Here is a 13,616-nt window from a genome sequence, read left to right on the forward strand (position 1 = left end):
AGCACCCCCCAGGGAAGACACATCAGCTTGCGATGGGAGATGGAGGAGACTCTTCATAGCCCCACTGAGTCACTACCACGAACACCAGCAGCATCTGTGCTGGATGCCCCGCTGCCAGTCACTCCCACCAGCAATCTGACTGCCCCGGTCTACTCAGTAAAGCTTATTCAGCTCCAGAGACAGCCGAGGTCCTGGATGATGAGCTCTAAAGCTCTCAGTGACACTGTTTACATAGTACAAGAACAATGTCAGCTTTCAATTTAGTCGCCCATGTAAGAAATTGAGCCCAATATTAACAAGAGTTTACACAGCTTTGCTGGCAGAGGGATGCTGGAAGGATGTCGAAATGTTCATGTTGAAGTACGGTTGAGGTTTGGAAGGGAATAAAATCACCCCAGGGTGACAAACATGGCTTTCTAAATGAGGAAAAGAAACTTGAAAAAATATTTTTGTTTCAAGTCAGGCAGAAGGAAGTTTCCTTGGCTTTTTCTAACATGAGAAAGGGATTAAGGAAGAAATATTTCATTCAGAGAGTTTTATATATATTCTTTTTAATCTATTAAAATTGTCAGAGTCTAATCATAAAACATTTGTTTCTTCTGTTTTCTCCGTTCCATTTTTCTTTGCTGCACTAAGCAAATTCAGTAGAAATTCACAAAAAGATTTTCCCCACTAAATCTTACCATTTTTGTAAGCATAAAACATAACAAAAAAAATTTGGGCAGCTGGAGTTCTACAGAAACTTTCCAAAGAACTGGAAATTCATCAGGTGGGGGATAAGTTAATGTCTGTGGATTAAATAAGGAGATGGCAGTCCACGGTATAGATGCCAATAACAACATGCAATGATATTTTGACTGGGAGCTGAAGCAAATCTGTCCTTGGAGACACATGCAGGAAGGGCATCATGGAGAGGCAGGATATAGCACAGCAACTCCCATTCAAGTGTTACCAGCACCTTTTACCTCTAACTTGGGAAAAGTGCCACCTGGTATAGTGCCAATAACAGGGTGACAACTTCTGGATCTACACAATGTGCCCACAGTTGTTCTTCTATGCTGACATGAAGCCTTCCAGGAACGACACTTTAATTAATACTAATAACCTCTTTCTGGATAGTTACAGCAAACTTCTTGTATGTGTGAATACTTATAGGCAATAAACTTCTTGAATGAACCGCATTGGGGAACCTTCAGTTTTTAGCATTTTCTGGAGGAATCTACCTTCAAATGGATAATTATAAACATCAATTGTATTAAGTGTTAATGGCACCTTTGGCAGTGGATGAAGCAATGAACTTCAAGGAAAATAATTTACATCCTGGATTGCACTGACAGGATCTGCCTGGATGAGGAATGACTTGGGACTTTGGAACAGAAGGAATAAAAGAAATGGGTCATTTCCTGCTGGAAGATGGTTCAGTTCTGTAAGTAATCCACATGCACAACACATATAAGGCACGGGTGAAGAGGTGTTCGCAAGGGCAATATTTTATGAATGCTTCGCACAAAAGGATTCTCCCACAGCCTTCAACACGAGAGGCTCTTCAGACATTAACATCCCTTTCCACAGCACTGCTTTCACAATTGACTCTCCAGAGCAACAGAGCCGCCCAATCTTGTGGAGGTTCAGCACCTACTTAGAGCTGTCCTCATTTCCCAGGCAGAGATATTGAGTCACAGAAGTGGGACCTGCCAAAGCTGAGACTGTAAACCCGTGTTTCTCTACGCCCACCTACATTCCATAAGCTGCTCTTCCTCCTCAGCAGCAAGAAACATAAATAGGTCAGATAACCAAAGAGGGCATCACCCTTGAAGCCTGAATACCAATTTTTTGCTCCCATCCATATCAGTTCATTTGTTCGATTGTCAGATCTTCGAGGCAGAGATTTAGGTTTCCATTTGTGGTATCTGACCTATGGGAAAGCTCTGTATACATATACAGTGTGATATAAATAATAAATGAGACTACCATTGGTATTTTTCTATATTTAGAAAATGTCCTATTTTGCTGGATTTTCTTGGGCTGCAGGGGCCAATTTACAGCTGCCACTTTCTCGTGGTGCTGCTCCTGAAGGCAGCAGCACACACGGCTCTTAACTCTGTGGTGGCCAGCATTGAACTGCAATGTGAAGAGCAGACCAAGACCCACCACGCTCCTACAGAGCCAATAGTCACTACAGACATCCCTGCTGAACTCCCCATAGCTAGATCTCCATCTCCTCAAAGGTTTTCCTGCACTTAAGCCCTACTGATTCAATGGGGAATTCCAAACCATTGGCTAAGAAAACCTGGCAAACAGCTTGGTGCTGAGCAACTTGTTGAGCCATTGTCTTTATTTTCTTTTGGTAGGGATTGTCAGACTGGAGTTGCATATGTCATATTTAAAAAGAAAGCAAGCGTGACAGTACTGCATCCAACTATAATAATTTCACAAAATAGAGTCCAAAGAAGAAAAAGTTATCCCACTTTAAGGGGCTTTACTTTCTTTAGTGCGTAATTAGCAATCATTTAGAATTTTACTATCAAAAAAGTGGGCATCATCTTTGCGGGTTCTCAGAAGAGATCTAAAATAACCAACCTACCTTACATCTTTCTCTCTGAAGTCCCTAAAGGTCTTAAAATATATTGCAGAATATATTACAAAACAACAAAAAAAATGCAAACCAGAGAGTCTCTTCCTTCTCAGTGAAATTTGGCCCAAAGCTCAAGATGAAATTCTTCCTCTTGAAAGTAGAATTTCCTGCTGTTAAAGTGCTTTCAGAGCTCACTACCTACGTTAATCCATTATACACAGCTGATCAGCATCAAGGCTTTCAATACAACATTACACTGCCAGGTTTCCAGAGAACCTGGAACTTAGGGTCACAATCTTGCAAAGCTGCTGAAAGCTCCACAACACTGAAGTTGCTCTTGATACCTCACCTAGTGCTACATAAAACACTTCTTGAGTCCCAACAGATGTCAGTTTGGATAAAACTATACCTCACCTCACGCCTGCATTTCAAAAATATCAGTGGATGATTCTTTTCACCACCTTTCTGTGTTTTCGTGCAGTACTGATCACTGAGTCAGAGAGTTGTTATGACACCACTTTAATAGCAGAATCCTACTTATTAGAAAAAATAACATCTAGAGAGCCTCTCTTTCAAATTCCTGCTCAAGAAAGGCTGGCTTGTATTAGGTTGCTCAAGGCCTTGAATACGTACAAGGATCACCGGTGGAAGCATATTAACATCTCTGTTTTGCAATTGTAATGATATAAATAGAATATCCTACCTGGAAAGGGCTTTTCAAGGAAGTGTCCTTTGATGGTTTGGTTGGCTGAGCCCAGCTGGTTGGTGGCCACAATTGTATAGTTGCCATTGTTGTAGTGAGTGGGTTTGTTGAAGAGCAGACAACCCTCCGACACTTCCCCTTGTTGGTAGAACTCCATGTGAATGATCTCCGTCTCCCGGAGGACCTGGCCATTGTGCAGCCAGTGAAGGGTGGGAGCTGGGTTCCCGTGCACCGCAAAGGCAATGCAGTGCTCCAGGTGTAGCACCGGCTCCTCCAGGGTTAGGATACGAGGGGGATCTAGCAAAGAGAAACACGGCAGAGTCACAGCACCCAAGCACCCACATCATCTCTGTGCACCACAGAAATTAAGACTATTGAGAGCGTAATCTCCAAAATCCTTTGCCCCTTCTACCTTTCCTGTGGATGTCTGCAAAGAAGGAGTGCTGAGCCATAAGAACTGCTCCACAGAGAGATGATGTGAACCAGTCAGCACCTTTGGGCTTGCGAACAGCACTACTGAGTTCAGCACAGTGCTGGAGTTGCCCAGGCCACGCTAAGGCAGCATGTTCACATTACAGAGGACACTACGATGCAGCGCTCCTGCATTACGTGTTAGATGTGTGCAAGGTTCCTACAAGGGCTCTCCAGGCACACTGAGCCACTGGCACTCAACCATTCAAGCAAAAATCCTTCAAAAGCAGTGTCTCCTTGAGGGGCTTGATTGCCTGCATATTCCAACCACTGAACATCCTCCAGGGACATTTTAATTAAAGGGAGAACAGTAGAAGAGCAGAAAGAAAATGCTGAAACTGCACCTAAAAATTCATGCACATGCATGGTCTTCCCTCACAAGACATCCCAAAAATTCAAATGCTGCTCTACCATCATTCTTGAAACCCAAATTACAGCATCCAAGACTAAGGTCCCAATCCTGAGGCTAACAAAGTACAGAAAAAGTCTTGTGGAGCAAAAGAAAAAGATTTATGTCTTTCCTAAAAAAAAAAAAAAAAAAAAAAAAAAATCCTTTTCCTCACAGTACCCAAATGCAAAAACAACCTACTGGGCACCCACAAGGAACAAAGATCCACCAACATTCACCCCTTTTTTGGAGAGAAAAAAAAAAAAAAAAAAAGAATTGGACAGTGAAGTGGGTAAGAAAGAATAAGGTACAGAGCTGGTGGGAGCTGAGCAAGATTTTCTCAACAACGTTCAGGTAGCCAGAACCATAAAGGTGCATCCCAGCCACTTAGTTTCGCTTGTAAGCCTAGATCTGAAGGCAGCTTACTCACATCTTCCTGGCAAGGGAGATACCAAAACAGACATCCACCTACACACAAAAACCCAGATCTTTTAAGTGTAAAATTGCAGCCTGAGTGACGGGTCTGGGCAGCAAGAGCAGGGGTAGCAAAAACCATCAGCAGCTTAGAGGATTACATGGGTGAAAATAGGCATTGGCATGATACTGTTGAAAGTGTGAAGGAAAACACGTTCAAACGCAGTGCGCAAACACCCGCCTGCTAACTGAGCTGATGCGAACTTCAAATATCTGCATTCTTCAATGCATCACTTGTATTTATTGGGAGGAAGGGGAAAGAAATAAAGCATCTCCTCTCCCCTTTCCAGTTCTCTGTGGCTGCCTTACCTTCCTGGGATCCTACAGTTCCTGCACACCACTAGACACGCAACACAGGTTCACCCAGACTGGTGTCTCTAGGGTTAGGTGAGTGGATAGATCTCCAAACTACAGACTTAGGGCAAATGTTACAGACCTAGCAACATACAGTAAATCTTAGCTGCTTGAGAGAGCAAAGCTGTGTAAACTGCTTCTTAAGGTCAGGTTTGTGTTAAGTTATATTAGAAAGGAGAGCAAAAGTTTAGGTACTTGCAGCTAGAAATGAATGGTTGAAATTTGACATGTGTGTGTTTACACGGCATTTGCTGTTTAACTTTGTAGGAACAAACCTGGAAGGAGCACAAGCATCTCTGAAATTGGAGGCAAAACTTACACTGGCTTTACCAAGGGTGACGTTGAACCTCTTAAACATCATCAGGGTGAACAACTACACGTTTGTAAACAGAGTTTTAGCCTCTGTGAATGTGATTTTCCACACGTTGGGTGCAGATATATCCACCATCAGTGTAGGACACTGCTCCTCACCCAGTGTATCTTTGCTATAATAGAAGTATCAGGAAAGCCAAAATAACAGCTTCAAAGGGACAGCTGTGCTAGGATCAGCCTCTACCTGTGGTCAGCTCATAATTCTCATCCAGAAAAAGAGCACATCACAGGTAGCAGATGTCCTGCTGCTGCCACACTGTCCTCAAGCAACCCTCCCTCCAGCCTCTAATGGTCAAGGTCTCCCCACCGCTACTTACAGTAGACAGTGAGCAGCACACTGGCATTGCTCATGCCCACCACGTTCTCAGCAATGCAGGTGAGCAGGAACCCGTTGTCCTCACTGGTGACATTCACCAAGGTCAGATTGATGGCATGAACATTGGTCCAGTTGAGGTTCGTCTAAAAATCCCAGAGAGATATACAGGCAGAAATCAGTGTCTCCTGCCTCCACATAAAATGTAAGAGTCTCTAGCATCCAGGGACAATTAGGATTTGGGTGATGAAGGTGTTTCCACATCTAAGTAAGTGCACTGTATCTAGAAGAGTGAATATTGGGGGAGAGGGGTGTGAGGGAGTCACAGTACTGAAGCAATGATAAACATAGCTTGTCTTTAGAAAAGCTTGCTTAGTAGAAAGTTTCAGCTGCAGTTATTGCAAGCACCTCTAATCAGGTAGTTTCATTAAAGGAGTTAGAGTTAAGATTCAGTTGAGGAATATTGAACTATCACATCTGCAGTTTTCTGCAATAGAAAGGAAAAGGTTTTCTGCCTGCAATACTCGTCAGTTAGCCCTCAGATTCTCATCTGGCTAGGGGATGGCTTCTATTACCCATCAAATGCGATGACTTATTCACTTTTCTCCCATGGCACTCTTCGGCATTTATCTAACCTCGTTGTCCTGCGCACAAAGACCTCCCAAGTCTACAGTGGCTGCAGAACATTTCTGAACATCCAGAACATCTGGTTCAGATGCAGGCTGCCCGACAGCTCCTCAAGCCCTACCTGGTGAGTGTTAATGGAGTGGAGGTCTGCGACGGTCCAGTCCACGTCGGGCAGCGGCGAGCCTGAGCCATTGCAGGTGATCACAGCGTTCTCCCCTTCCCGCACGGTCAGGTTCACATGGCTCACGCTGATCTCGGGGAGGTCTAAGAGAGCCAGACACCAAGACACTGAGGTGAGAAGTGGCATTTGCTCAGCCAGCCATAAGGTCCATGTGTGCAGAGACGGATCCTGCCCAGCTGCTTCCCAAAGAGGCCTCAGGTGATGGCAGAGCAGCCTCCAGCATCCTGAGGCAAGGAACAGGACACAGCCGTAAAGCCCTGCTTGTGAAAGGAGATGGGAGCACCGAGACCAGGGGGAAATCACACACCCTGCTGCCATCCTAGCTGAATCACACCCAAACCAGAACGTTTTGGGCAGTCCTGACTCCTCTCCCTCCTCACACAAACACCCTACCCTTCCCTTCCTATCGCACTGAAGCTGCTCTCGAGGGCAGTCACCTGGGAAGGGTAAAGCCTCGTGTGCTGGGAGAGGATCCAAAGCCTTCACCACCCCCGAGGACACAGCGCAGAGCACCCAGGACTACGGGCGGGCAGAGCATCCCTCTAATTTATAACAATCAAGACAAGATGACCAAGGATGTGTCCTCATATTAACTGCAGCTCTCCTATTAAAAGATGCCCTTGCTCTTCCTCCGAGGTGGCAGAGAGATTCACTGATTTATAGCAACCCTGATTTACACCTCTTCAGTGTTTGCTGCCACAGGCGCCAGATATGCTTGCAACGTGCCACAGACTGTGTCGGTCACAAGGAGAAGGGCAAATAGACCTCTTTAAAAAAAAAAAAAATCCTTGAGGGAGGCTTCCTGGGCTCACTAAAGACAGTCAGGGTAGGAGGAAGAGGGAATTGGCTGCTGGTCCCCTCCCACAGGGGATATTTCCCACTGTTAACAGGGATACCCAGCCTTTTGTTGCCACTGGGACATGGCAGCAGGAGGGAAGCAACGTCACATGAGGAATGGCACTAGTGCGGACAGCAGCAAGGTCACAATGCAACCCGTTTCTCTGAAATGTTTCACTGGAACGTTCAGAACTGATTTCAAAGCAGTCTGCTGCTTTCTCGCTTCTGCTTCCTTGCCCGGGAGGATCTCACTGATGCCAAGAGGCAGCAAGACAACGGTGGGTCAGATGCCTGGTGTGTTGACCAGGCCACGAGAGGAGCTCTGCTGAGGCAGCAGCTCCATGGGATCAGCACAGGGGCAGGCAGGAGAGAACACATCAAGCTCCGAGGGTCTCCCCCCGTCCAGCTGGCATCAAACATGGCCAGAGCGAGTCACACCAGCCCTCAGGACTAAGGGCAGAGACACACAGAGCCTTGTTAGGACAACCGTAAAGTCATTTTAGTGCTCAAAGAGAAAAGGTCTCCCGTGGAGGAAAGCACATCAGTGGAGCTCCTTTCTCTGCTAGGGGACTACAGAATCAGGGGAGATGCTCACCCTACACACCAGAACGTTTGTGTTCACAGATCAGCACCCTGCTGTCCACTCAAGTCTAATAATACCCTAGATGAAGTCACCTCTCCTCCCTTCCCTGATCCCTGAGGATTTTTTTTTTTTAATCTTTGAAGATTATTCTTCCCATTTGTGGAGGAAATTACAACAGTCTCTCAAATCTTTTTAGCTCATCCAAATGCAGGCATGCTTTGGCCAATTTCCAGAGCTTAATAAAGGGATACTGTGAACTTGAAAAACGTGCATGCCGCTTGTCTACTCCTACTATAAGAAACAAAACATTCCTAGAACCAAGGAGATCATCAAAAAAAAAAAAAAAAAAAAAAGCTACTGTGTTTTTCCTCCTTTTTCCCAGGCTGTGCGTTTGACAGATGCTTGTGCACAGACAGTTTAATTGTTCTGCTTATGGTACATGTCCTTCCCATATTCTACAAGGGATGCTTTCCAGTAACAGCAATAGCAGAGCAAAAACTGACACTGAACAAGCAGCTGATGTGCGAACAAGGTGAAGAGGACAAGGAATAACTCTTGAATATGCCTCCTGCTGCTCCTGGGGCCAGTGGACTCTTTTAAACATCAGCAGGAAGCAGAGAGAGATATATAGTCTGCATCTTCCCTACAGACTGTGGCTTTTGACTGAAAAAAAATAAAACAAAGCAAACGAATAAAGACATGTATTTCCTAAGAGTAATTACAAGAGATAAGGTGACCATGCCCTTTAACAATATGCCATTTCCAGGATTTGCTAGGCAGAAGGAAGAGCACCAAGAAACACATTCTCGTCAGGGAACGGACTGATCACACACACTTTGTCATGCAATAGCACTGCAGTGGAAGAAATCCCCCAAATCACCCCATACCTCCAGGCATCAACAAAAGCAGCTCTGTTTTTACCCAGAGACTATTTTAACCCGCAAACTACGCAGCGTTCTCGGGAACGTGACGCTGTCCCGCGACACCGGCGTCCCCACGACGGAGGTGCCGGTGCCGGGAAGGCTCCTCCAGGCTCGGCCGGAGGCAGAGGGCGACGCTCCCGCAGCGCCCGTGGCTTTGCCTTACCGCACTGCGTGATGTTCATCTCGTGCAAGGGGATGATGGCCGCGTCCATGGTCATGCAGTACAGCTCCTGGTACTGCAGGGTGGCCTCGCCCTTCTCCTGCCACAGCTGGATCCAGCGGATGTCGCAGCTGCAGTTAAAAAGGTTCTTCTCTAGTCTCCTACGGGCAGAGAGAACGTGAAAAGCGGCGGTGGGGTGGGGAAGGACACCCAGGTCACTGCCCATCTCCTCGGCTCGCCAGGAGCGGGACCAAGACAAAGAGGCCTGAAGCTGCAATTTAAACGCTGCTAAACCATGAAGACAGCGATGGGAGGATTCTCCAGCCCAGGGACCATCAGCTGGAGTGGCCAATTGGCCACTTGGCAGAGCCAAGGCCAGCGCGATGGGGAGCTCAGGGATGTGGAGACCCAGCAGGAATCTCCACCACGGGGCTGTGTGGGGAAGGAGGCGACAGGAGGACTGCAACCACGCGGACGAGAAGCTCTTTGAGCTAACAGGAAATCTCTTCCCGAGTCTTCTGGCACATCAAATCCTTTCCTATTCCAGAGATGGTCGCTACGCACCCGCGTGGTCGCACGTCCTCTTCCACACACACACAGGCACAAGGTTGTCACATCTCTCAGAGCTCCACACACAGATACTCAAGCCCCATCTGCCACCACAAAGAGCACGTATCTGTGACTAGGTCCCACGGTTGAACCAGTGGAAGCATCAAAATATGCATTTCTTGGCAAGGAATCAGACAGGACTACATTGCCCCAAAATATTAAATATTTCGCATTTTACAATGTCAGTGCTTGCACAGGACCAAGACCATGATGGGGAAAGCAGAGCCACAGCCTCTCCTGAGCACCCGGTGGAGCTGGCAGCTCTGCTCCACCTTACACTGTATTAACACAAACCTCCTGCTGATCTAGGACACAAGCTAATGCACTGGGTATCATGCATTTTAATCAAATCACACAGCCCTGCATTGAGACCTTGCTGACCTGGCCAGGAGAAATGGGGAAAAAAAAACCCTGCCTTTAATGTACTCCATTTAAAATACACTTACCTGTGTTTTATATACCAGAAATGTTTATTATTATTGATTTTCCAACCTATTAACCATTTCATTTACATTTTTAAAGCCCTGCAGCTCTCTGCAGAGATACAAAAATCTCTGCAGAAATGAGTCTGATAAGGAAAGGGAACCCAATGCACAGCTGGGAGGACAGAGTTAACAGGTTTTGCATGGATAAAACACAGGAGAGCACAGAAGAGCAGAATTTCCCCTTTTCATTGCCAAAAAAAAAAAAAAGCACAACAACAAAAATCAGTCACCCCAAAGCAGAAGAGCAAAGGTCAAAAAATTCCTTCCCAGAGCACCTAGGCCTCCACACCACAGAAGGACAGGCTGTTTCTCTGATCCATTCCATGTGTTACTGTAAAATTCACGCTTCCTTTTACAAAATTAATTTCACCGACTAACAGGATTTGGAAATAACCTTGCAAACACGTGCAGCTGCTGTTCTTTCCATACAGTACTGCCAAAGGAGAAGGGGGGGGGTCCTCTGTTAGCGCCTGGGCACATTAAACCTGAACACTAATGACGTCACTTTGAATCGCTTCATAGAACAAGATGTCAACTGTGACCTTTTTTAGGAACAAACACCAAGTTAAACTTCACTAGATGGCTTTTCATTATTACTTTCCTTTAGAAATGAGCCACAACTTTGTGAGGCAATTATAAGGTGTAGACAAGAGACTTGAAGGCCAAAACACTGAATTCCACCCAGCGGTTCATTGGGATTGCAGCCGCACGGCGTTCCCTGCACGCTGCGCCGGCGTTGCTAGCACGTCACGCAGGCTTGGACCCCTCTTCACGTGGCCGTGGAGCTGGAGGCCGGCTCTCCTTGGGACCCGAGGTCCCTCCGGCCTCCGCGGGAGCAGGGGACACGTTCCCAGAGCGCGGGACAGCACGTGGGCACGAGCCACGGGCCCTGCTAAGAGCGACTCTGGTAACGGGAGCTGCACGTCGGGGAAGAAATCCTGCTCCACGGCAAATCTCATCACGAAGGGAGGCTGCCAGGGAGAGCCCTGCCACAGCGCTCAAGGGCAGCTCTGCAAGCAAGAGAAGGCAGCGTCCCCAGCCCATCGCTAATTCATGAGGGCCCATGAATAATACAGGAGCAGCGTGCTGCAGGGCAGGATTTACCAACGACCTGCCCCACCAGCAGGGATGTAACTTGTTCTAATCGAGATCCCCACAGGGGTTTTTGCACAAATTAACTCCTGTCGCAGGCTGGACGTGCTGTGTGCTACCAGTAGCACTGGTTTTGCACTGGGAAGACACAGCAGGCGTAAGGGGTAGAAGATGCTCACGCCATTTTTCCCTTCACACTCTTCCCAAGGACATTCTTGACCTGTTACAGAGCCTGCTCCTTGCTTGAAGCTTGTCCTGCCAGCAGACGTTCCAGAGAGGTGCATGAGTGTGACACCTATGCTGCTCTGCACCTGTGCCTTCCTCCTGGCCTAGGACACCAAAACACCCTTGTCTCATCTCAGACCTCCACACCGGAGCCTCAGCCTCCGGGCTCGCGTGGATCACTTCGAGTCAGAGCCCTTCCTGTCCTTCCTCCTGCAGACTCCAACGCGTTTGTTCTCTCCCTGTGGATTTAACAAAGGCTGAAAGCAGCGGCTGGTCCTATGCTCCGCTAATCAGCGCGCTGCGCACGCAACGTGAAAGAGGACACAGCTCTCCTGAGAGCAAACCACAGGAATTGAACCACTGTCACTCACACCCAACCTGGCCACCACCTTCCAAGGATACAGAGTCCCTGTTACCTGAAAAAAATGTGCTTGCTGAAATAAATTTACTGAGATGAACTTCTCTGCAAGGAGGGAAAGCACCTCTGGACATACAAGGTGCCCTTCGGCAAATGCCCACTCTCTGGGTAGGAGGCATCCCCATGTGTGGCAGAGACAGCCTCCATCACAGGAGAAAACAGCTGTTAAATAGCAGAGCGTGGAAGGCCAAGAGAAATGGGTTTATTTGTGTCAAAGTTTTTATAAGGCTTTTGGAGACCAAAGGGTCAATGGGGAAATCAAAACCAAACACCACGGGTATGGTGAGAGCTGTCAGATGGGAAGGGCCAAGGAGGACAGAAGCTGGAGCTGCCTGCCTTGTCACGCAGCTGTACGGGAAGAGTTTGAGAAAAGGAGCCAATTTTCTCAGCTACATCCACTTCCTCGGCACCCTCGAACACAACTTCACTTGGCTGCTATAGGCCTACAGCCATACCAGCACTGCAGCAAGATCTAAGGCAAGGGGATCCTTCCCCACATTCAGCACAGCTCCTCCTGGGAAGGACAAGTAAATCTAAAGGGCATTCTTCACACACAGCCTTAACCTGGAAATATTGCCAAACCACCGCTTGGCTACAGCCACCGCAGAGCCGCGCACACTCCCACACCTTCCTGAAAGCCTCATTAAAACAGAACAAAATGCCCGTGAGAAACAGCAAGCGCCGCAGCTGCACGTGTGCCAGGGGCTTTCTGAGCACGCAGAACTGCTGCTGCACCAAGGGAGGCAGCAGCAAACGGGACGGAACCTGCACGTGGGCCGGGCCCAATCATCAACCCGAGGCAAAGCAAAGACACCAGGACCCTCTGTGCCCAACCGCGCCGCACTGTGGACACCGGAGCTCCGCTTGTGTTCGAGACGGAGGGAGGAACAGGGACAGTCATCGCCAGCACCATTATCATAGAAGATGGGAGACAGAGCTGAAACCCCAGGCCATCTGGAGACTAAGTCAATCCAAGCGTTCTTCACAAGTGCTATATGGATGGCGCATAACCTCATCCCAAATTCATGCTGGCTCAGAACAAATCTGGAGGTACGCAAGACCTAAAAAAAAGCTCTGAAGCATGGAGCACCATGGCAGAGCAGAAGAGGATCCCTGGACCCTTTCAGTTTATACCACCAAGGTTACGGGACCGTGTGCTCCCTGCTCACCCCAACCACACATCCATCCGCCATCTGAGGTGTCCTGCAAGGAGCAGCAGTAACACAAGTGCCTGAGTCAAGGCACCCTGCCACAGCTGCGGGACCCACCGCGGTGCCACACGCCAGTGCTGCAGCTCCCAGGCCCAGGTCAGCTCTGCTGCTCCCCGCAAAGCTGCATCTACCCCATCCAGCTTCCCAAGAGCCTCCACCACGGCAGAACGACATGGGAAAGGGAGGTCACCAGCGTTCCAGAAGGTGCTGTGACAAGTGGCATTTCACACACATGGCAGATTCTCTCCAGCGCAGGCAGCTAAATGAGATGCACTGTCCTGTGCTTCATCCCTACCAGCCATCAGCTAAAACAGACCTGTCTGCAGCAAAACCTCTAGGAGAGGAGTGGAAATCTCTGCCACGCTTCTGTGTGTGTCAGCTCACACAGAACCACCCCTGAGCTTGGCACACTTGAAACCAAACCATCCCCCTACCTGGGGACTCAGACCATCTTACTTACCTTCAGGAAAAGAGGGCCCAGTGCAGAGAAAACTAAATCTATTTTCATTTTTCATTTACATGCCAGGACCTCTCTGGGGAACCCAGCTAGAATCACCATTTCCAAACCCCTGCCAGAAGGGATGGGGCAGGAAAGGAAGAGCTCAGAGCAGTGCG

At 47.9% G+C, this 13,616-nt stretch overlaps 1 protein-coding gene across 3 annotated transcripts in view; it reads right to left on the minus strand.

Annotated features, from left to right (window-relative positions):
* Window positions 1–13,616, minus strand: part of NTRK3 (neurotrophic receptor tyrosine kinase 3) — a 210,731-nt gene that overhangs the window by 136,810 nt on the left and 60,305 nt on the right. For all 3 annotated transcript variants that reach the window (XM_088539262.1, XM_088539201.1, XM_088539327.1), the window contains exons 5-8: window positions 8,965–9,122; window positions 6,399–6,541; window positions 5,655–5,796; window positions 3,279–3,575 (exon numbers count right to left, since the gene is read on the minus strand). In XM_088539262.1, coding sequence (XP_088395388.1) covers window positions 3,279–3,575; window positions 5,655–5,796; window positions 6,399–6,541; window positions 8,965–9,122 — 740 coding nt within the window. The remainder of the gene's footprint in view (window positions 1–3,278; window positions 3,576–5,654; window positions 5,797–6,398; window positions 6,542–8,964; window positions 9,123–13,616) is intronic.

Source organism: Tinamus guttatus, unplaced genomic scaffold (genome assembly GCF_059628265.1).
Source record: "Tinamus guttatus ecotype Peru unplaced genomic scaffold, ASM5962826v1 Tinamus_guttatus_pri_ptg000004l, whole genome shotgun sequence".
In the NCBI taxonomy this organism is placed as follows: domain Eukaryota; kingdom Metazoa; phylum Chordata; class Aves; order Tinamiformes; family Tinamidae; genus Tinamus; species Tinamus guttatus.